This window comes from Ctenopharyngodon idella, chromosome 3 (genome assembly GCF_019924925.1).
Source record: "Ctenopharyngodon idella isolate HZGC_01 chromosome 3, HZGC01, whole genome shotgun sequence".
Taxonomy (NCBI): Eukaryota; Metazoa; Chordata; class Actinopteri; order Cypriniformes; family Xenocyprididae; genus Ctenopharyngodon; species Ctenopharyngodon idella.
Window position 1 is genome coordinate 6,216,986 of NC_067222.1, and position 22,944 is coordinate 6,239,929.

General features: G+C 39.0%; 3 protein-coding genes across 3 annotated transcripts in view; 1 reads left to right on the forward strand and 2 right to left on the reverse strand.

Annotated features, from left to right (window-relative positions):
- Positions 1 to 817: 817 nt before the first annotated feature.
- LOC127509301 (mucin-22-like) lies at positions 818 to 3,736 on the forward strand. Its single transcript, XM_051887902.1, has one exon. The coding sequence runs from the start codon at positions 974 to 976 to the stop codon at positions 3,611 to 3,613; it is 2,640 nt and encodes an 879-aa protein (XP_051743862.1). The 5' UTR covers positions 818 to 973; the 3' UTR covers positions 3,614 to 3,736.
- An 8,157-nt stretch (positions 3,737 to 11,893) lies between these two features.
- Positions 11,894 to 19,525, reverse strand: slc25a38a (solute carrier family 25 member 38a). The gene is made up of 8 exons (XM_051888769.1): positions 19,295 to 19,525; positions 18,982 to 19,040; positions 17,165 to 17,281; positions 17,000 to 17,080; positions 16,738 to 16,917; positions 15,909 to 16,077; positions 14,097 to 14,263; positions 11,894 to 13,407 (listed from the first exon to the last, which is right to left on the reverse strand). The coding sequence occupies exons 2-8, from the start codon at positions 18,994 to 18,996 to the stop codon at positions 13,285 to 13,287; spliced, it is 852 nt and encodes a 283-aa protein (XP_051744729.1). The 5' UTR covers positions 18,997 to 19,040; positions 19,295 to 19,525; the 3' UTR covers positions 11,894 to 13,284.
- A 1,126-nt stretch (positions 19,526 to 20,651) lies between these two features.
- LOC127509789 (myosin-9-like) overlaps positions 20,652 to 22,944 on the reverse strand; it is a 51,389-nt gene continuing 49,096 nt past the window's right edge. Inside the window, 1 exon segment of the mRNA XM_051888767.1 lies at positions 20,652 to 22,071. Within this exon segment, the coding sequence (XP_051744727.1) occupies positions 21,963 to 22,071 (109 nt within the window). The 3' untranslated portion in view covers positions 20,652 to 21,962.

The window sequence follows — 22,944 nt, forward strand, 5'->3', positions numbered from 1 at the left end:
GACTACAGCAGCGATTACTGTCACAGAAGAGATAACTATGATTACATCAGCGACTGCAGCCACAGAAAAGACAACCTTTATTACAGCAGCGACTGCGGTCACAGAAGAGCCAACTATGACTACGTCAGCGACTACGGTCACAGAAGAAACAACTATGACAACAGCAGCGACTACTGTCACCGAAGTGTCAACTGTGACTACATCAGCAACTACGGTCTCCGAAGAGTCAACCGTAACTACAGCAGCGACTACGGTCACCGAAGAGCCAACTATGACTACAGCAGCGACTACGGTCACCGAAGAGTCAACTGTGACTACGGCAGCGACTGCGTTCACAGAAGAGACAACTATAACTACATCAGCGACTGCATTCACAGAAGAGACAACTGTAACTACAGCAGCTACTGCGGTCACCGAAGAGCCAACCGTGACTACAGCAGCGACTGCGGTCACAGAAGAGACAACCGTAACTACAGCAGCTACTGTGGTCACCGAAGAGCCAACCGTGACTACAGCAGCGACTGCGGTCACAGAAGAGCCAACCGTAACTACAGCAGCTACTGCGGTCACAGAAGAGACAACTATGACTACAGCAGCGACTGCGTTCACAGAAGAAACAACTATGACAACAGCAGTGACTACGGTCACCGAAGTGCCAACTGTGACTACATCAGCAACTACGGTCTCCGAAGAGTCAACCGTAACTACAGCAGCGACTACGGTCACCGAAGAGCCAACTATGACTACAGCAGCGACTACGGTCACCGAAGAGTCAACTGTGACTACGGCAGCTACTGCGTTCACAGAAGAGACAACTATAACTACATCAGCGACTGCATTCACAGAAGAGACAACTGTAACTACAGCAGCTACTGCGGTCACCGAAGAGCCAACCGTGACTACAGCAGCGACTGCGGTCACAGAAGAGCCAACTGTGACTACAGCAGCGACTGCGGTCACAGAAGAGACAACCATGACTGCATCAGCAACTACGGTCACAGAAGAGACAACTATGACCACAGCAGCGACTGCGGTAACAAAAGAGACAACTATGACTACAGCTGCAACTGCAGTCACCGAAGGGAAAACTATGACTACAGCAGCGACTGCAATGACAGAAGAGCCAACCGTGACTACAGCAGCATCTGCGGCCACAGAAGAGACAACTATGACTACAGCAGAGACTGCAGTCACAGAAGAGCCAACCGTGACCACAGCAGCAACTGCTGTCACCAAAGGGAAAACTATGACTACAGCAGTGACTGCAATGACAAAAGAGCCAACCGTGACTACAGCAGCAACTGCTGTCACAGAAGAGACAACTGTGACAACAGCAGAGACTGCAGTGACAGAAGAGAAAACTATGACTACAGCAGCGACTGCGTTCACAGAAGAGACAACCGTAACTACAGCAGCTACTGTGGTCACCGAAGAGCCAACCGTGACTACAGCAGCGACTGCGGTCACAGAAGAGACAACCGTAACTACAGCAGCTACTGTGGTCACCGAAGAGCCAACCGTGACTACAGCAGCGACTGCGGTCACAGAAGAGCCAACCGTAACTACAGCAGCTACTGCGGTCACAGAAGAGACAACTATGACTACAGCAGCGACTGCGTTCACAGAAGAAACAACTATGACAACAGCAGTGACTACGGTCACCGAAGTGCCAACTGTGACTACATCAGCAACTACGGTCTCCGAAGAGTCAACCGTAACTACAGCAGCGACTACGGTCACCGAAGAGCCAACTATGACTACAGCAGCGACTACGGTCACCGAAGAGTCAACTGTGACTACGGCAGCGACTGCGTTCACAGAAGAGACAACTATAACTACATCAGCGACTGCATTCACAGAAGAGACAACTGTAACTACAGCAGCTACTGCGGTCACCGAAGAGCCAACCGTGACTACAGCAGCGACTGCGGTCACAGAAGAGCCAACTGTGACTACAGCAGCGACTGCGGTCACAGAAGAGACAACCATGACTGCATCAGCAACTACGGTCACAGAAGAGACAACTATGACTGCATCAACGACTACGGTCACAGAAGAGACAACTATGACCACAGCAGCGACTGCGGTAACAAAAGAGACAACTATGACTACAGCTGCAACTGCAGTCACCGAAGGGAAAACTATGACTACAGCAGTGACTGCAATGACAGAAGAGCCAACCGTGACTACAGCAGCATCTGCGGCCACAGAAGAGACAACTATGACAACAGCAGAGACTGCAGTCACGGAAGAGACAACTATGACCACAGCAGCGACTGCAGTGACAGAAGAGAAAACTATGACTACATCAGCGACTGCTGTCACAGAAGAGACAACTGTGACTTCGGCAGCAACCGCGGTCACAGAAGAGACAACTGTGACTACAAGAACAACTACGGTCAAACAAAAGGCAACCGAGTCTGAAGATAAGGATCCTGTTGAGACTGAGGATAAAGTCAATTCTTCCTTGCTTGACCTTCTTGATGCGATTACACGTGCCTTGTTAGCAGCTTTAAGTGCGATCGGAGGTGCCTTGACTGCGATTGGAAATGCGTTTGTAAGTTTTTTTCCCTGTTTTTTACCTAAAGAAAAGGCACCCGTGTCTACATCAACGACTACGGTCAAAGAAGAGACAACCGTGACTACAACAGCGAATGCAGTCACAGAAGAGACAACTATGACTGCATCAGCTGCTACGGTCACCGAAGAGCCAACTATTACAAAGTCAGCGACTACGGTCACAGAAGAGACAACTATGACAACATCATCGACTGCGGTCACAGAAGAGAAAACTATGACAACAGCAGTGACTACGGTCACCGAAGTGCCAACTGTGACTACATCAGCAACTACGGTCTCCGAAGAGTCAACCGTAACTACAGCAGCGACTACGGTCACCGAAGAGCCAACTATGACTACAGCAGCGACTGCGTTCACAGAAGAGACAACTATAACTACAGCAGCTACTGCGGTCACAGAAGAGACAACCATGACTGCATCAGCGACTGCGGTAACAAAAGAGACAACTATGACTACAGCTGCAACTGCAGTCACCGAAGGGAAAACTATGACTACAGCAGCGACTGCAATGACAGAAGAGCCAACCGTGACTACAGCAGCATCTGCGGCCACAGAAGAGACAACTATAACTACATCAGCGACTGCTGTCACAGAAGAGACAACTGTGACTTCGGCAGCTACTGCGGTCACCGAAGAGCCAACCGTGACTACAGCAGCGACTGCGGTCACAGAAGAGCCAACTGTGACTACAGCAGCGACTACGGTCAAAGAAGAGACAACCGTGACTACAACAGCGAATGCAGTCACAGAAGAGACAACTATGACTGCATCAGCTGCTACGGTCACCGAAGAGCCAACCGTGACTACAGCAGCGACTGTGTTCACAGAAGAAACAACTATAACTACATCAGCGACTACGGTCACAGTAAATGAAGACATGACTACAGCCTCGGCTGCACTCACAGAACTTCAATTTCAATTTCAGTATCAAATTTATTTGTATAACGCTTTTTACAATACATATCGTTTCAATGCAGTTTTACAGAAAATGCATGCAGAAGAGGCAGCAGTGACTATGGCAGATACAGCATAAATGCATTTAAATTGTACTTGTGAATGTAACCATAAAACTACACATCAAAAATTTTGAAAACTTTGTAGAATAAAATGCACCCAAAAGATTTTTTTCTTTTGCATTCTTCTTTTATTAAACTAAGCAGAGGGATAGGTAGAAGCACTAGGCTTATTAAATCTTAGCTATTAATATAAGGAAGAACAAACAGAAACAAAATTCAATCAGCATTAGCAACAGTTAAATTATCACTCTCCCTCCCCACTTCTGTACTTATCAAAAATAAATCTCTTATACTTTTTTTAAATTGCAAGATATTTACACTTTATTTGATTAAATTGTTCGGACTGTTCCACAAAATCACCCCACAAATCGAAATACACATACTTTTGAGTTTTGTCTGAGCATTCTGTTGTCTAAAATTTAAAGCCCTACAAAAACACAAAGTGTTGATTGGCCTTGTAGAATGTTACATTTTGCCTATGAGAAAGGATTGACCATCATTTGGCAGTATTCCACAATTAGAGAGAAAGCAAAAGATGTAGAACTTAATTATGGGGAAACAGGAGGGGTGAATTTTACCAAAGAGTGAAATCCCTTGGGTATTGCGAAATAACAGATAAGAAAAGTGTATAAGAATTGCGGACAAACTCAGATGTCCTGCAGGCATCTCGGCTTTGTTATTTTGCTCAATAAAGTCTAATTTTGACTTCTGGAACTCTAACTCCTGAGCTTTCCAGACAGAGAACACTTTTCTCCACGACAAGTTTTGGGATTTTACACCGTAAAAACAAATTTGTTCAGTTTACTTAATTGTGCAAACTCGTTGCCTTAATTCAATTAAGTAAGCTTAACTTAATTATATCAAGTTGATGTTACTTAAACCATTTAAGTTTTGTCAACTTAATTCTATCTGTGATCTAAGGAAGTGTACTCCCAGAGTGCATTGCAGCATGAATAAAGAAATTGCTTTGTTTTACTATTTGAGGCTTTATTTTACAATTTTATGTTGTGTCAGTATCACCCCAACAATGACAGCAAATAAAATTGTAAAGCTTTTATTAATTAAAAAAAAAAAAAAAAAACAACTGTTACCATTGTTGTGTTTTGCATGATGTCTGTGTGTGACTCAAGCAAGGTTGATTGCAAGGCACTGGCTCAACTAGAGAGGAAACAACTCCCTTAAAAATTTGATGCTTCACAATAGTATGGCTTTGATGATATATATGTTAATGATACAAGCTAATAAATCAAAATTCTACATGAAGTCTAGATTAATTATTGCTTTAGTGCCAAACTAGTTAACTTTTTAAAAGCTAAAAAACTATTTAATGTGTCTCATCCTTTGAAACCACAAATAACTGTAATTTCTTGTTTGGAAATCAATTGGAATCAATAGAAAGAGAGTTATAATAATATAAATGAAGTTCCAAGTACACAACTAAAGGGAACACTAATCACTAAAATGGTGAGGAAAAATGTACAAAATCAAATTTGTTTTTTTTTTTTTTAATAAGTCAACTTATGTGACATTCTCCCAAAATTTTTAGTTGTATTGATAATTTAACATTCAAGATCATTTTGAAAAATGAGTGAATTGTAGTGATTTTTACTCCATTCACCAGTGACGTAGTGATTTTTGATCACGTGTCACTTTAAGGTGTGGTTATGAGTGTATCAGATGACCCCTCCCCCCCTTTTGTAATACGGGGCACCAGTTAAGAATACTATCTTAACAATTTAAGAACACTCCAAAAGAGCTGTTCAATAATTCAGAATTAATATAAATGGGAGGGAGTTGGTCAACTGATTTATCTGAAGGATTTGGGAGTCTGGTCAACTAGTAGAGTCTTTGATCATCAACACAAGGAAGACACAGTTATAATAAAATCAATGAAATTTATTAACAATAGACATGCAAGAGTAAATACCACAACGATTAATAATGAAATAATGAATATGCACTTCTAAAAGATAGTAAAATAATAATCAAAGGAAAATACTGAATTAAATCAAAGAGACAAATAAATGAAGTGAACACAGAATGGATAAATGCAATGCTGTTGAACTGAATGTAGAATGGAAGAGAACTGTATGGGAATGCTTCTTATGGAAGCCACCTAATGACTCTGGTAAAATGGTGATAAATAATTGCTTATTTATCATTCAACAAATAATATCCCTATTATTTGTAACAAGCTGACCTCAAGTAACTGTTATCTAAACAGGTTAGAAAAACACATGCTGCATGTATAAACTAATGTCAAGGTCTCTAGAAAGAGGTTTGGTAAGTTTATATTTACGTTCCACACAGTCGGGTGATCAATCCGGTAGCAGAGACGTCTTCCACTGATGATGCAGGCTGCGTGCAGTGTGAGGGCGCGGAGTTGCGATCCAGTAGTTGTGCCACGCTGGGCTGGAGAATGCTGAACTTCGGTTGCGCCAAGAGGGTCCTTTAGGATGGACTGGGCAGCTGGGTCAGATGAATCTTCACAGGTTCCTTTGCAGGCTGGCTGTGTCGCTGAGGAGCCGTGTGGTACAGGCAATGTCTGCCAATGCAGAGGTCCTTTACGGACTGGGCTGCACTGCTGTAGGAGCCGTAAGGGTCAGATGAAGTCCCTCAAAGCTGGGGCCCTTTTTGCAGCTAGAGTGCAGCTGAAAGCAATGTAAAAGGTTTTGCTCGCGAAAGCTTCACCTTAACCGTCTTGTAGTCTCTTTCCTCGTCAGGTCAGAAACTCAGGACGCGGGGTGTCTGTTAATGTGTCCTTCCCCGTTGAGCTGGAAACGCAGAACAAGGGTGTGTCTACCCGGGGGACATATTTATCCCTTTCTAATGAGGAGGAGATTGAAATGTGGCGCCTTGCCGATCCTGGAGTGTGATTGGCCACTGTTATCTGAAGCAACCCCGGTGTTGCCCACCCTAGTGTGGAACTCATTTGCATAGCATAAAGTACAGTGTTAAAATGGTGTCTTTAACATTTTACCCATGCATTATTTCTTTACCAAACCTCTTTCAAATTATTAAAGGCATCGTAGGGAACAGATAGACACCAAACACAATATGAAATGCTTAAATCATTGTCCATGCATTTGTTTATCTGTTAACAGGACTGTCCCATGACCTGTTGTTTTAACAGTCAGTAACCATTAACATAAACTGTGCTTTGCATGAAGACGGAGTGGATGTGATGCAGTTTCAATCAAATTAAGGCCTCCAAACATAGGTATGAATGGATTTAGATAGATCTCTTTGGCCTCTCTTTATTTCAGTCACTGCTGCTCCATCCAGGGGGTCCTGAAGGAATTTATATGGCAGTCCTTGCCTAAATCTTAGGAATGAGTTTGGTGGTTAGAGTCAATGTGTCGTCCAATGAGAAGTCCTCTCCTTGGTTTTGGTGGGTGCAGAAGGTTCCCCTTCCTGCTCTGGAAGAGGTGTCTGGTAGTTGTCCTAACATCTTATCTGATGTTGCTGAACATTTGTTAATGTTCATTCACCAAAGATCCAATCACAGTGTGGCACATCTTCTTACACACCAGCAGTTAGAGAGGGGCCCTGTCGTCCTGGAATGCCATCTTAACTGTTGTTCACAACAGAATGCAACTAAAGAAAGATTGCCCCGCCTCAAAAACATTTTGCCTCGCCTTTTTTTTTTTTTTTTTTTTTTGCTTGACAAAATGGTACTCAAACCAGTCAAGTAATTTTAACTTGGGTTTTCTAAGTAAGTAAAGTTTACTAAAAAAGGTTAGTTACAACAACTGGGTTTTACAGTGGGCGCTCTATTGACAGTGAGGTTAGGGTTAGGTTTAGCGTGACAAAAGCGCCAACTACAGTCCAGTGTTCATTTTGGCAGCCATTTTTGATTTAGTCTTACCCTGCATCTCAATGTGCATACTATCCATCCTAAATAGTATGTGACATTAGTAATATTCAATACTATTTAGGGCGGATAGGGAGAAATGCACATTGGGATGCAGGGTCAGTCTTTATCTTCACATTTTTGTCATTTTTGTCTTTCATATTTTAGTTTTAGTCGATGAAAATTCATCGCATTTTTGACAAGTCTTAGTCATTACTTTTAGTCAAACTACAGTTACCAACATTAATTTTGATAGCTATTTTATATGTAGTCTTAAGACAAAATAGTCATTATAATTTTTCTCTTTAGACCAATTCATTTAAGCTTATGAAAAATTTGCATCACGGTAACAGGCTGTATTGACATTGCACTCTTTGCAGTAGCACTTGTTCAATTCTACATATCCATTTTCAGTGGTTCTCAAACTTTTTAGATTGTCGTACCCCGAGGGATTTAACATCCTTCTGCGTACCCCTTTCCACTTAGACTGCAGTTACACCTTTTCCATTAAGGGACAATATTTGCCCTCTTAAATCGATTTTTCCAGCGCATTTTTTTTACCTTTATAAATATCTTTATAAAATAAATACAATGATGTTGAAAACGAAGTGATACTTTTAAATAGTACATTAAAACCGCCAGTAGGTGGCGGTAAGTCACTGTTTTTATGAGTGAATCATCGAGTCATTCATTCTTTCAGTATCAAAGCAAGCGGCTGTATTTGTGAATGGGTCATTGAATCATTGAATCATTAACGATTCGTTCAAAGCCACAGATTCGTTCACGAAACACAGCTTGTGTGCTGCAGTTCTGCTGTGGCTTTCGTTGCAAAATAGAGCAAAAATACTGACAATGCTGTTTAAAATGTACATCACTTAATATGACCCTTTTGTTTATTGAACTGTTGTATAAAATCAATATTCTGGATATTATATATTATATTATATAATAATATAATATGATAAACATTAAAAACTAATTCACAGAAGGGTATGTTTTTGTATCGAAGAGAGTTTTAATCTTAAACCTCTCTCTTTGTTTCCTGTTATTATTTTTGTCTGTGTGTTCTTTTGCTTTGCTTGTGTTAAGCAGGATATCACGTAGCCTAATCGCTGCTCGTTTGCTGGAGTTCAGCGATCTTCATTTGAGTTTTTCTAAAGTGTCATTCAGTCGGTTACTAACTGAAACACTACTGCCAGCCAGCGGGACATTAAAGAGGAAGTGTTTGACCGAGCTCACAGCAAGGGAACGATTATAACTTTGCGAGGGAACGCAAAAGTTTTGCGAGGGAACGCAAAGTTTCTCGGGGGAACGAAAAAAAAAATTCCTCCAATCCCATCCCATTTTTTTTTTTTTTTTTTTTTTCCACCAGCACTTAAAATTTCCTTCCTAATTTTTTTTTTTTCCACCACCATGTCCCTTTAGGGGCTCCGTACAATGGTAATTCAAAGTGCTTTACATAAAAAGAAAACAAATACATAAGAATAAAAATGGAATCCATAAAAAAATAGAAATAATAAAAACAGAATACCACTATCTGGATGGAAGAGTCACATTTTACATTTTCATTCAGCCCGTTGCTGTTTTTCTGCAGATCAATGTGAAAATCGGCATGTTCTTTTCTGTTCTTTTCTTATTCGCCAAGGGATTACATACATAACCTGCATGAATACGATCAACAGATAGATTCTACATAATTAACATGCACGCACACATACCTTACATCAATTTGGGAATAGTAACAGTAAAGAAAAAGACAACTGAAGGACGGCATTATGATGGGATAAAAGCCAATAGAAAGTTAGGCTATACAAAAAAAAAACAAAAAAAAACCCTGATGCCTTTTAGTCTGCGGCTGTTTCGTTCGATGCCTAATTGTACGACACCTGACACCTGACCTTGTTTTTCCTGAGACCTGAATCCTTTCAGTCTGAGGCGCGATGCCGTTTTGTCCAGTGGCTGAAGCCTCTTAGTCTGAGGAATGATGCCTTTTCGTTGTATGACTGAGGTGCGAGGAAGTCCTAAAATGTACACTGTATTGGTGTCGTCTCTCATCGTCTAGTCTTAGTCATGGAAAAAAAGGTCATCAACGAACATTTTTCGTCATAGTTTTAGTTAACGAAATTAACACAGTCACAGATTTGATTCGATGGTCAGAATTCTGTACAACACCATGTTAAACTATAAGCTTACAAACTAGTTTATAGTGCTTATTTTATGTCTCATTTAGGATGATTTGGATCTTGCACTTTCCTCACATTCCTCCATGTGTTTTATTTAATGTTAAAAGCGTTTAATGTTTAATAGTTTGGATATCTTTTTGCGTCCTTTATAGCCATGGCTAACCTCAGATCTTAAATAAAAATAAAATAGATGTAAATCTATGAGAACAAACAAGTCTGTTACATGATAAAAAAAAATTGTATTAGTCACTCAGTAGGCTATGTATTTTTAATAATGTTAAAATGGTTTAAAATTTATGAATGCTATTATGTACTATTTCTAGTGCAGTATGCTTGCAATGAGAGAGCCTACCCCTCTTCTGATTGGCTGTGATTTTTTAATTATTATTTTGTTGCATTTCGTAGCCACGTCTCGTCTGTTGTGAACTGAGTTTTGTGGGATACTAGTGCTGTGCTTCAGTCCAGGATGAGCTGAGAAACATTGATGTTATGCTGCATGTTGCTTTATTTAAAGTCATTAACTGCAATTATCTGCAAGAGGAAAACTATACACCACTGTTCCAGTATAATGTTGACACGAAACACAATTGTGTGCATTATAAACGTGTGCAGCAAAATGTGTAAACAATAAACGCTCATTTACATTTACAATACTAATAACTTCTCACATTATCTGAAACTTGGTCAAGAATAAGTTTTCATTTGATTGCTTGATCTAAGCAATCAAATGAAATTCTTTCTCGACTGTGTTCTGCTGTACTGTGTTTCCTCGCCTCTGGGTGGCGCTTGTGTTCAGTGTTGTGGTTTCTATGAGTCGCTGTACTGTGTTTTCTGTCCTCTACGTTAGATGGCGCTGCTGCTGTGACGGACGGGTGGACCATATTAAGACACACGGGATGGATTGTCCATATTAAGACAAAGACCATATTAAGACAATGGCGAGACGCGGAGTGACTCCTCGGTTGAACACTGTGTACATTCTGTCGCAACTTCTGTTTGCTGAGAGACACAGTGTCCTAAAACACGGTGTCACGAGTGTTTACACAGCGCAAAAACATGTTTAAATGTTTTAATTAACATTTAAAGGCATGTTAATTTTATAAGGATCAATAAACCTGAATAAGAGAAGAAGTGAAAGTGAAAATGAACTGAAAATGAGGACAATAATGTGTGTTCTGCGTGTGTGTGTGTTATCAATGAGGTTGTTCTTGTACAGGTTAAAGTATAAAGCAGCGATTTGATGTTTGCAGGTAAATAAGGATGAAACGAGAGCACGATCATCACGCCCCTCACTTAACTGGGCAAAAAAATGTCATTCTGCACCCTCTGAAAATCCACAAAAAAACTAAAACAACAACTAAAAATAATAGGCCTAATAAATAATAATAAGTCTTTCACCAAATGTTCACTTACAAAACTAGCCATGATATTTATAGTTTCTTCCATAATGCCATTATTATTGTTACAGCAGTAAAACTGTGCTAACATAAAAAGATAATTAAAACAGACTTAAAATAACAGAAGGATGAATATTTATTAACTAAAATAACAAAGAGTCTGAATTGTAATAAAAAAAATTTAATTAACAGAAAAATTATGAATGATATTAAAATAATAGTTCATTTACTAAAATACCGTTTCTGAATATTTTTAATAGCCTATAATAGTTTAGACTCATGAAAAAAAAATGCCTGAATTTTGTTTATTCAAATATTTTTTAAAATAAAGATTCTGAATGATATTTATTAATATAATAGTTTATTTATTAAAACAACAACGATTCTGAATTTATTTAAAATAATATTTTATTTAAAATAAAGACAATGAAAGTGGCATTTATTTCGTTTACAGCGGTAAATGCACATTGAAAAGGTAATGTGGGGGAGAATATGATACGTTTATGTAAAGTCGCTTTTAAACAAACAAATAAAAAATTACTTTGTGAAAAAATGTTCTGCTAACTTTATTGAAACATTCAAGAATCTTTATAAAGATGAATTCTTCATATTCATATAGATGTCATTTCCTAATGACATCTAAATTATCAAAGCATTTCTCAAAGTTGCAATGGCATTTATTATTTTGATCATGTCAAACACAGAACCAGATGTAAAGCGTTACACATTTTCAGCGTGTCACACGTAATGATTGTTCAGTTCAGTGTCTTGTTGTCTTGTAATGGTTTGTGTACTTTCCTTTGACTCGTTTGTAGGGATTTGCGTAAGAGGCTCGTTTGAGGTCATCAGTCTTATCTGCTCCCCTCATTCAGACAATCTTTATTTCTGCTTTTGACCCTCGTTCATATTAGAAAATTACTGAACAAGCAGGAAAAACGATCTCAATTTACATCACAGCTTGATTTTCTCACACAAACACACACAAACAAAAGATTGCTTCTTGAATGTACACCCAATAGGGCTTTTCACACCGCGTTTAACCCTGGGTTATTGTTCTAAACTCTGCTTTAAACCCTGGGTAGAAGAGCTTTCATACTTGCAATTTAGAAGTGGGTTATGAAACTGCTTAATGAACTGCTTAATCAATGACATTGACATCGTAAATATGAAAATAATAACTTTAAACCATGGTTTACTGCACTGTACAATCCTAAACCCTGGGTTAAGGTTATTATTTGCATATTTGCAGTGTCATTGTGAAACGGCAGTTTATGAATACTAATTGGTTATCCATGCGCAATGTGATAAGTAGGATAACCAAGGATTCCATTTACTCAGAGTTTACAATAACTAGCTCAAGTGTGAAAAGCCCTAATGTTGTGACAAAACACAATGTTATAAAACAGATTTCAGTCTTGATTTAAAAACAACAAGCTGTCTGTGAATGATTGTGATGGGACTCAGTTCTGAATGTTTAAATTCACCATTAAATCAAATTTGAAAATTCTTATTTTTAAAGGAATATTACAGTATATATTATAAATGATTTAACTGTGAACATCATTATTTAAGTTAAAATAACTTGTTCTCCATCTTGCAGCATCTCTTCTCTTCTCTGATGACTGGCACGAGGGCGGGACAACCTGTCAGTCAAGACCAGATCCACTAATAGCAAACTACAATGATCCAATCAATTTCCCATGGACAAAATTAAGCCCCGCCCTACACTGTTCCAGAAGCTGTTTCACTCGGATATACGTCACAGGAAAGAAAAGACTATCCCCACTCCCATTTCATGCTGACTTTAATAATAACAATAATTTGACTCGATAAACAACATATCAAGTTAACCTGTCAATCATAACCTGCAACATAATACTATAAAAGTAAACAGATTATGACTGTCCTAAAGCAGCTCATGAACTGTATAAAAACTTTATAAGAGCAGAACATAAGCAGCATAATTCACTCAAAAACAGACAAGACAAGCTGAGCTGACATGTTAAAGTGCGTTTCAAAGCTCAATCTCTGTGTTCAAGATGATTCTCACTTCAGTTCTCCATTGAAAATCAAGGCAGTTTGCCGAACCATGATGATCACAGTCAGTCAGACAAACAGATCATTTTCTATCGCCGTATTTCCCGACCCACATGATCCTCACCGTCGAGGATCTCAGAGTCAAACACTAAAGCATCAGACGGGCCCGTGAGCCGCAGTGAAGATCTCGTTCAGTGTGTGATGTGGTTTGATCGCTCTCAGGATTTGAGGCCCATCTGAGCCATCAGCTGCTCGTACACCGTCCAAGCCATCGCCGCCATCATGGTTCTCCTCAGAGAGCGAGGAACCGCGCCACGGAAAAAACCCACCAACCCGTGATCCTGACAGACAGACAGACAAACAGAGAGACAGGTCAGCAGTGTTATCTTAGTATTCTTTTTTTCCATTAGTTTTTTAATATTTGAGTTTTAGTCATTTTGTTCTGTGTTTTTGTCATTTTAATTAGATTTTATCTGCTGTTCCCAGCCCCCTTTCCAGAAGAGGGTGGAGCTTTAACAGCTCACGCTTCAGTTGCTCAACAACAACAAAGCTGGAGAATCTCACGCAGCCAAAATGAGGATTGTCAGTAACGGTGTTCAGCCTTACATTGTTCAAACCGGAGTCGGACACTGATGGAGAGACTCAGGAAGAAGTTACAACTTTTAGAATGAAACTGGACGTTTCTGAACGAAATGTATGTAGTTGCTGTGGAGTTGATTCAACTCATCGACTAGCATGTGCCGTCATGTTAACCTTTTGTGCAAATCCAGTGTTGAATTGATCCTCGTTTGTGAAGCAGTCCGGCGTAAAATGACGGCATGATAACAACACTCTACTACAACAACTCTTCCGCTTCTCTAAAGCAGCCCAACATGGCGTCGCCCCTTTGTTGTGTGTTCTCGGGGGCAGAGTTTATGTAAATTTTAGGGTTAGTAATGTCACATGGCTTCTTGCTTTATTTGAGTACCAGTCTGAGGCAGCAGAGAGAGGAGCATGTTGGGAGAATCAGTGCGAGACGAGCCTTTGTTACCTTGTAAATGTATCGCACCACATCTGACGTCCTCCTGAAGATGTCTGGACTCACTTGAACGTGAGTTTTCACCACATCTGCCGGCTGGGTCACAATGGAGGCCAGGACGCCGGCCAGAACTCCGCAGCTGAAGTTAGCCAGCGGAGCGTAAGATGACTGACTGATCTCTAAAAGAGAGAGAGTTTATCAGTACAGTCTGTGGAAATGATCTGCACAGCTGTTACACAATTTACCGTCACTATGACTCCCTGTCTGGGCTGTCGGGATGTTCGAACGGCTCTCTTATCTCTTATGTAGAAACATTTGTACATCAAGAGCAATACTCCTGTTAGCTGTTATCTCTCCAAACCTCTCAAGACACTGAGAAAAAATTGTTCCAGAAGGACATGGGGGTGGGAAAAATATATGAAATGGGAGGAAAAACTGTATTTCAATCCTTTTTTTTTTATTTTTGCATTCCTCTGAGAAACTTTGCATTTATTTGCAAAATGTTGGTGTTCACTTGAGAAATGTTGCATTTGCTTGCAAAACTTGTAACATTTCTGTTTCCAAAGACATTTAGAGTTTGCTCACAAAACGTTCCTCTGAGATATTTTGCATTCACTGGCAAGATTTTGGTGTTCTACAGAAGCTTGTTTCTGCCACTGAATAAAAAATAAAAAAGGTAATTGTGACTTTTTTCTCACAATTCTGACTTTTTTTCTCAGAATTGAGATATAAATGCAATTGTGAGCTATAACATCCAATTCTGAGAAAAAAAAAGAATTTCTCAGAATTGTGTGATATAAACTTGCAATTCTGAGAAATTCTTTTTTTTTTTCTCAGAATTGGATGTTATAGCTCGCAATTGCATTTATATCTCAGTTCTGAGAAAAAAAAAGTCAGAATTGTGAGAAAAAAGTAAAAATTGCAAGAAATAAACTCACAATTGCGAGAAAAATAGTCAGAATTGTGAGAAAAAAGTTAGAATTAAAAGAAATAAACTCGAAATTGCAAGAAAAAAAGTCAGAATTCTAAGAAAAAAGTCAGAATTGCAAGAAATAAACTCACAATTGTGAGAAAAGAAGTCAGAATTGTGAGAAAAAAGTAAAAATTGCAAGAAATAAACTTGCAATTCTGAGAAAAAAAGTCAGAATTCTAAGAGAAAAGTCAGAATTGCAAGAAATAAACTCACAATTGTAAGAAAAGAAGTCAGAATTGTGAGAAAAAAGTAAAAATTGCAAGAAATAAACTTGCAATTCCGAGAAAAATAGTCAGAATTGTGAGAAAAACGTAAAAATTGCAAGAAATAAACTCACAATTGCAAGAAAAAAAGTCAGAATTGCAAGAAATAAAGTCACAATTGCAAGAAAAATAGTCAGAATTGTGAGAAAAAAAGTCACGATTATCTTTTAAATTGTTTTATTCTGTGGCAGAAACAAGCTTCCATAGAACTCGTAAGACTTTTGAGTTTGCCAAGAAATCTTGCATTTTCTCACAAACTTTTTGCATTCCCCTGAGAAATGTTGCGTTTGCTAGCAAAAACTTTGCATTGCTCTAAAAAAACTTTGCCATGAGAAACTTTGCACCCACCTGCAAAATTTGTTCACTCGCACAGGTTTTGCGTGTTTTGTGAGCGAACTAATGATATAATTTTTCCTCCCATGACACAAATGTTCCAGTGCAAAAAAAAAAAAATCCTAACTTTCTTACCGTAAAATAATTATGAGCCAGACGTTTCTTAGTAAAATGAACACTTTAAGCTAAATAATAAGCTAAAATCCTATTTGATCACATCTAGTATACTCCCACACTCTGAGAAAGTGTACAGACCTTGTGGCAGCGAGTATTTGGCCTGGCTGTAGATCATGACGTATATCCCAGAGAACGGTGCGTCTCTGAGCAGAGTGGCCGTCAGACCTGAGAACAGAGCCTTCGGTCCCTCCACCCGGCACACGGACCTCAGCGCTCCTGCCACACTGCTGTACTGATAGCGGCCGCTCTGAAACACACACACAAGTCATGATTTCACACTCTCTCATGAGGCTGATCTACACTACAGTTCAAGGGGACCTACAATGTCCCTTTTACAGATCATTAGCTTGTCAAATTTGCCCCTATTTGGGTGTGAGCAAAAACACGCAGTTTTTGTGTGTGTCCCTTTAAATGCAAATTAGCTGCTGTTCCCGGCCCCCTTTCCAGAAGAGGGCGGAGCTTTAACAGCTCGCGCTTCGGTTGCTCAACAACAACAAAGCTGGAGAATCTCACGCAGCCAAAATGAGGATTGTTAGTAACGGTGTTCAGTCTTACATTGTTCAAACCGGAGTCGGACACTGATGGAGAGACTTTCAACTTTTAGAATGAAACTGGACATTTCTGAATGGTTAGTCGATAAATTTATGTAGTTGCTGTGGAGTTGATTCAACTCATCGACTAGCATGTGTCGTCATGTTAATCTTTTGTGCAAATCCTTGAATTGACCTTCGTTTGTGAAGCAGTCCGGCGTAAAATGACGGGATGGTAACAACACTCTACTACAACAACTCTTCCTCTTCTCTAAAGCAGCCCAACATGGCCTCACCCCCTTTGTTGTGTGTTCTCGGGGGCGGGGTTTATGTAAATTTTTGGGTATAGTGATCCACACACATGCACACACACACACCTCGAAGCGTGTTTTGATAACGGTGACGGGCAGCATGCAGACACCCGCGACGCATCTGGCTCCGGCTCCCAGCAGCACTGACTGTAGGGGCCCCGGGGCCCCGTCGGCGAAAAACCGCTGCTTTAGCGTGAAATACGTGCTGAAGTAGATCCCGACTCCTGGAATACAGCGCACAAATGACTGTGGAGAGAGACAGAGAGAATATTACTATACAAACACAAAGATAATAGAGACCTTGTATCAAATCAGATGTGACACTCACAGGTGAGACGCCTCTCCACAGTCCAAGGAGCTTCTCCGTCCGCAGGACGCTAACAAAGACTGCGACCATACCGACCCGACCCTGACCTGATGCACAGAATACAGTTCAATCAAACTTCATTCAACCAGACTGAACCTGTCAATCAAACCCGTCTCGTATGTGGACTGACCCGGGCTGTAGGGTCTGCAGACGCGTCTTCACCAGGTCCAGAGGCTGGAAGAGCAGCGTGGAGCACGTCCCGCTCAGAGAGCCGCACATGAACGCCTTCACTGCGGGATGAGCCTAAATCATATTCAAACATGCGTATTACAAATACATTATACAACAGTCAGTCAAAAGCTGCTTTAATCACATATTTTACACAATATTTAGTTCAGCATGTCACATTTTTTTGTTTATAAAACAGGGTTATTGTTAACTAAAACTAAACTTAAGCCATAAAAAAATAACATTTTCATTACATATTGAAAATAAAATAAACATTATAATAAAACTTGAACTTATTTCAGGTAGAACTTATTCCATGGCAACATTTCTCAGTTAAAGTTTTAATTTTTACAAAATGAAGTAGGCTACTAAAATAACTAAATAATAACTAATAACTATTTATTTAAAAAAAAACAAGCAAACACCAAAATTGCTAAAATTAAAATGAAAGTAAAAATGGAAGATATAACGATAAAAACTAATTCAAAATATGAATAAAAACTATATATATATATATATATCAACATACAGTATTTTATAGACATTTAAAAAAAAAAAAAAGACAGAAACACCACATTATTTAAACTTTAAACTAAAAATGGAAGATATAAAAATAAATATTAATAATTAATAAATATATTAATAACCACCAATAATACTAAAATAGCACTGTAACAAAATAGTTTTAGTTGGGGTGTATTTTGGCCATCATATCCACAAGATCAATAAAATGATTTCATAAGTGAATGATATGAATGTGATGTAATGCATGACTCAGCAGAGCTTCAGTTCGTCTCTTTCTGCTGGACTTTAGCTGAAGATTCTCATCTGCGCGTCTGTCTACCGTTTAACTGAGCGTGTGTTTGCACAGCCCCGCCTCTTTAGAACATCACCATAGAAACCGAATGTTTTACAGAGGACCGCTTCACACGGACCAATCAGAGTGCAAGAAAACAAGAGGCTTGGCTAAAGCCCGCCCCCTTCAGAGGATTAACTTCACTGCTTCACTTCTGCAAACGCCTGAAGTAAACAACAACAACCTCCGTGAAATTAGCCCGTTCAGGTCTTTAACCGCATTTTACAATCACTCTATATGATCAAACGCAACGAACATTTTAAACCTCCCGCCTCTGTGTTATTATTGCACAGTCAGAGCTGCGGTAACTATCAGTCATTCTGCCGTATCATCACTAACCAGATAACATGACTATAGAAACGGGGCAAGTTGATGTGACCGGATCAAGTCTGAGGTCAGAGTTCAGAGGGAAACTGCAGAACAGACAAAATTATACATTTCAAATAAACTGAATCAATAAGTCAGTCACTATATTGATTAGCCTACTTATATTGCATAGTGTACATTATACTGTATAGTGGGTTGCAGGTGAATGAGATAAGAGGAAAAATTTATATTTGAATGGTTTGCGTTCTCTTGCAAGCTTGAGTTGCCCCGAAAATCTGAGTTCGCTCGCAAAACTCTTTTGTTCCCCTGAGAAACTTTGTGTTTGCTCGTAAAAAAAAAAACTCTTTCGTTCCCCATGGAAACGTTGCGTTCGCACACAAAACTCCTCTTGTGATGGAAATATTATGAAGTAGAAGAAAAACGATATTTTAATGCTTTTGCGAGCGAATGCAAATGTTTCTCAAGGAACGCAATGCTAAGTTTTTTTTTTTGTTTGTTTGTTTGTTTTGCATCATAAGAAACAAATTCAGTGTCTAAAGTTTTGACTAGTAATGTCACGTTTGTAAAAAGTAATAAACACACAAAGACTTACCAGTGAGAACTCCATGAGATGATCAGTCAGTTTGTCCTTGAGAGCAGCGAGCTCAGCTTCTGAAAACACCAGAGTGATCTGAGAATAAATTACTGACCGCATCTCTTTAATTTCACACAAACTTAACATCACCTGACTGCTTCTCTCTCAACACACACAGTCACGCAGTGTTTATTATTCTATTAGTGTCCACCCGTGCCTCTCATTCATGCGCGCGCTTCCCACGTGAGGTGCACCGCACGTTCTTGTGGTTTCAGTGATGCGGTTTTAAAGTAAGTTATAAATACACTTCTGAAGTAAAAGATCAGCTCACCTCTGTAGTCTATGATCCGCGGCGGGTGTTCTGGGTCACAAAATGGGGTTTCCAATAAATGTTGCTGCAAAAGGTGAAAAATATTCCCAGACGACCTCGATAGTGATTAGGAAGCTTAGAAATAAAAATAATTAAAAGAAGAAGAATAACGAAGAGAAACAAGGGGTCGTGGTGATCACACACTGTGCCCAGTCGGTTCAGTAGCGCTGCTGTCTGTCTATCCGTTTACGCGCTCCACAGGTAGGTATAAAAGAAAGGGGCGGGGCCTGATGCAAGGTGTATAGTACACTGAATCTGATTGGCCCATTGCCAGCTAGCGGTTGCAAGACCAGTGCCCAAATGTAACAGTGTAAGTATAACCTCGGCTATATGTCATAATTTTCTCTGACATAAGAAAATAATAGTAAAAATGATTTCAGTAAAACACATAATTATACACACAAATTTAAATAGAATACATTCCCTTCAATGTAAAGTAGATAAATCCGCTCAAAACCAGTTTGGACCATTGTGCTCGGTCTGCAGTGAGGCGACCAGTGTGCGCGCTCTCGTGGCAAAACTCAGTAACGGTCAAAACAGAGTGAACCGTTTCATTACTTTGAGGAAAATGGTTTCTTTACGAGTTGTGGGAGAAATCAGTAGAATAAGTTATGTTAAATTTATTAAATGCTTTATTTGATTCATGATGAACATGAATGGTTAAATATTGATTCAAATGATGTTCTGTTCACATATTTTGCAAAATAGTTTGATTTGCCTAGCAACAATGCAGCGACGGGTTATGGATGCGCGGGCTTTCTTCTGACTGAACGAATGACGTTGAAAAACATGCTTTAAGAAAAAAAACGGTTTTTTTTTTTCAAAAAGATTAGATTATCAATATATATTTGATGGGGAAAAGTGGATGAACGAAATGCTGAGGTAGGGAACATTTCACAGTGTAAGTAATTTTTAGTTTAATTTGATGTTAAAGCTTAGGACTGGTACAGTAGGAAATAGTCCCTTTCACACTGATGACACTTTTCAACGGCCATCAATATCGTAGGCTAAATCCTGCAATTTTTTATATATATTTAAAAAAATAAAAATGTATGTACCTTTATAACACTATAATTCGTATTATATTGCATCAAATTACAAAAAAACTAGTTAACACTGCTGTGAGGGTTTCTAATACAGCGGCTATAGAAGTGACGGTAAAAGTTACATCTTTCTCTCTTCTGACTGCCTTTATCAATCGCTCTCCATTGTTGATAGGTCTGTTTTTAACTGTAGCTAGTGTTAGATGACAAAAAAAGAAGAAAAAAAAACAGAAGAAAAGATAAAGACCAAGTCAAGAGTCATACACTTGCTAAAGCAGTTTTGAAAAAGCCATTTTATTGCATCATTATAACGATTTATGACAAATCTCTCCAGATATCATTTAGGAGCTGCAGAGAGAGAGAACATAACACAACATCACAAAGTCATTATTGGGAGACAATGAGAATGAGAGAGAAAAATGCTCTATCTATCCATACATAATCAATAATAGTACATTTCTCTCACTTCCCAGCAGTGTGAGCGAAAAAGCATAAACTGAGCACGAGCTTTGAGGAGTGAGAGATCACGAACGCTAACGACCCATTTCAAATCCTTACTTTTTCTTTTGCCTTTCTGAGGAAAACCCCAGAAAGAGAAATCAAATACAGATCGCAGAATAACCAAATATGATGTCAGAGTTTTAAACGCGACCAGAGGTAGCCATGGAAACTCCCGCCAAACAGTGGATTCCCGCCCCTCGCAGCCGTGCTCAGAGTTTACAGTGTGTGCGTGAGAGAAACCGTCAACCCATCCACCCATCATGCCCTGAATATTAATAAAGACACGTGTACTGAAAGGAAAAGAGGTTTAGAAAATATCCAAATAGTAGATTTAAGGCGATAGTGCATAGTGCCATGTCTAAATGAGTTCGTGCAGTGCCTACTCTGTCTTTATTCCTTCAATCTGCTGCAACAGTGCGAAAAAAAACACGTTTTATTGCTCAGAACAAAACAAATCTTTCCCCATTTCATGTGCATATACGGTGGCGTGACAATCTCTAATATTCTCGGTGCTGGTTTGAATTACTAAATGCCTTATTTTGTGTGTAAAGCCCAAAAGCGTAACTGTATGATACTATCTGTAATTATCATCACATTCTCTTATTTACCAGCAGGAGGCGCGAGAGAGCGAGCGCTATGTTCATCCTTTACCATTATAAAAACTTACGAATAAAATACAGTTGTGTAGAAAGCAACGTTGCTTTGGTCCCCTTCAAATAAGTTCTTTCTTCACTTTTTTTTTTTTTTACGTCATTTTTTCTTTTACTTCAGTTAGAAAAATAGATCCAGAATTGAGACTATCACTGAGGGAATGTGTCCTTACAAAAATATCATTCCGCTCTTTTCTATTCTAGACAATGACATGAAAACACAAATTTGGTCCTCAGTGTGAGTGAAGCTGTTGAGTGTGATTGTCAAGAGAACCATTGTGTGTGTGTGTGTTTGAATACACTATGGCACTAAAATAATAATAATAATAAAAAAAAAAAAGAGAAGGTATCTCTGAGTTTTTATGGACGATATCGTCCGAGACTTGTGTGTATTTGTTTGTGTGTTTGTGAGGGAACGTTGCAGTTCGGCTTCTTTCACTCTGGTTTGGGTTCGGGGGTTTCGCTCTTGGCCTCTGGGTCTTCATCGCTCTCGATTCCTGAGCGACTGACGATGCGGCGCATGGTGAAGGGTAAATCGCCACGCCTGGACACAAGAGACGTACATTTCAATGTCAGATATGCATTTGATCACATGTGCAGGCCTCTGCATGATTTATTGTATTTTAATCGTTATCACAATCGTCTGCGATATTGGCCTACTGGTGACTTTTCCTGAAAACGTTTTTTTTTTAGCAATATCTTGCAATGGCAAACGTTTATACTTAGGGTTGCCAGATGTCAAGAGTTTAAATCCCCCAATCAGGGTGTTTCTCTTAAAGGGTTAGTTCACCTGAAATTTTAGCTATAATTTATTTTATTTCACTTATGGTTTATTTTATTTCAAGTAATGAAAATGTTTGTTTATGGTAAGCCTGTCACCATTATGAATTCTGTACTGACGATTAATTGTCATACAAATAATTGCAATTAATGATTTTATTCTGTTCATGTCACTTACAGTGTAGGCCTGTAATTTATTACTTGGAAAACTTTCGATTTATTTTAATACTGTAAAAATGAATAATGTTTATACAATTAGTTATTTATAATATAATATTATGTAACCAAATTGAAGTTTAAAATTCACAATTATTGCCAGTGTTGCCAAGTCTGTGGTTTTCCCGCAGAATTGGGCTACTTTAACAACATTGCCGAGTTTTTTTTTTTTTTTTTTTTTCCATGTCCGAGGGTTCAAGCGACCCCAAATAACATAATATTTAGCCCCTGGAATGCTAATTTTACCAGGGGAACCCCGCCAAAAATGCAGATTTAACCCCCCGGAATGCTTTTTTTTTTTTTTTTTTTTTTTTTTTTACCGGGGACCCCCCTGAAACGTGATTGAGCTAGTTTTGGGCTAGTTTTGAGTAGCAAATGGGTGGGTTTTGTTGTGAAAACCTGGCAACCCTGATTATTGCAG

Coding starts and splice junctions, on each gene's coding strand:
- LOC127509301 (XM_051887902.1), top strand. CDS start 974: ATGACTGCATCAGCAACTACGGTCACAGAAGAGACAACTATGACCACA.
- slc25a38a (XM_051888769.1), bottom strand. Junction 16,918..16,999: donor TGTGGAGAGGCGTCTCACCT/GTGAGTGTCACA, acceptor CTCTCTCCACAG/TCATTTGTGCGCTGTATTCC. Junction 14,264..15,908: donor CAAATACTCGCTGCCACAAG/GTCTGTACACTT, acceptor TCTCTCTTTTAG/AGATCAGTCAGTCATCTTAC.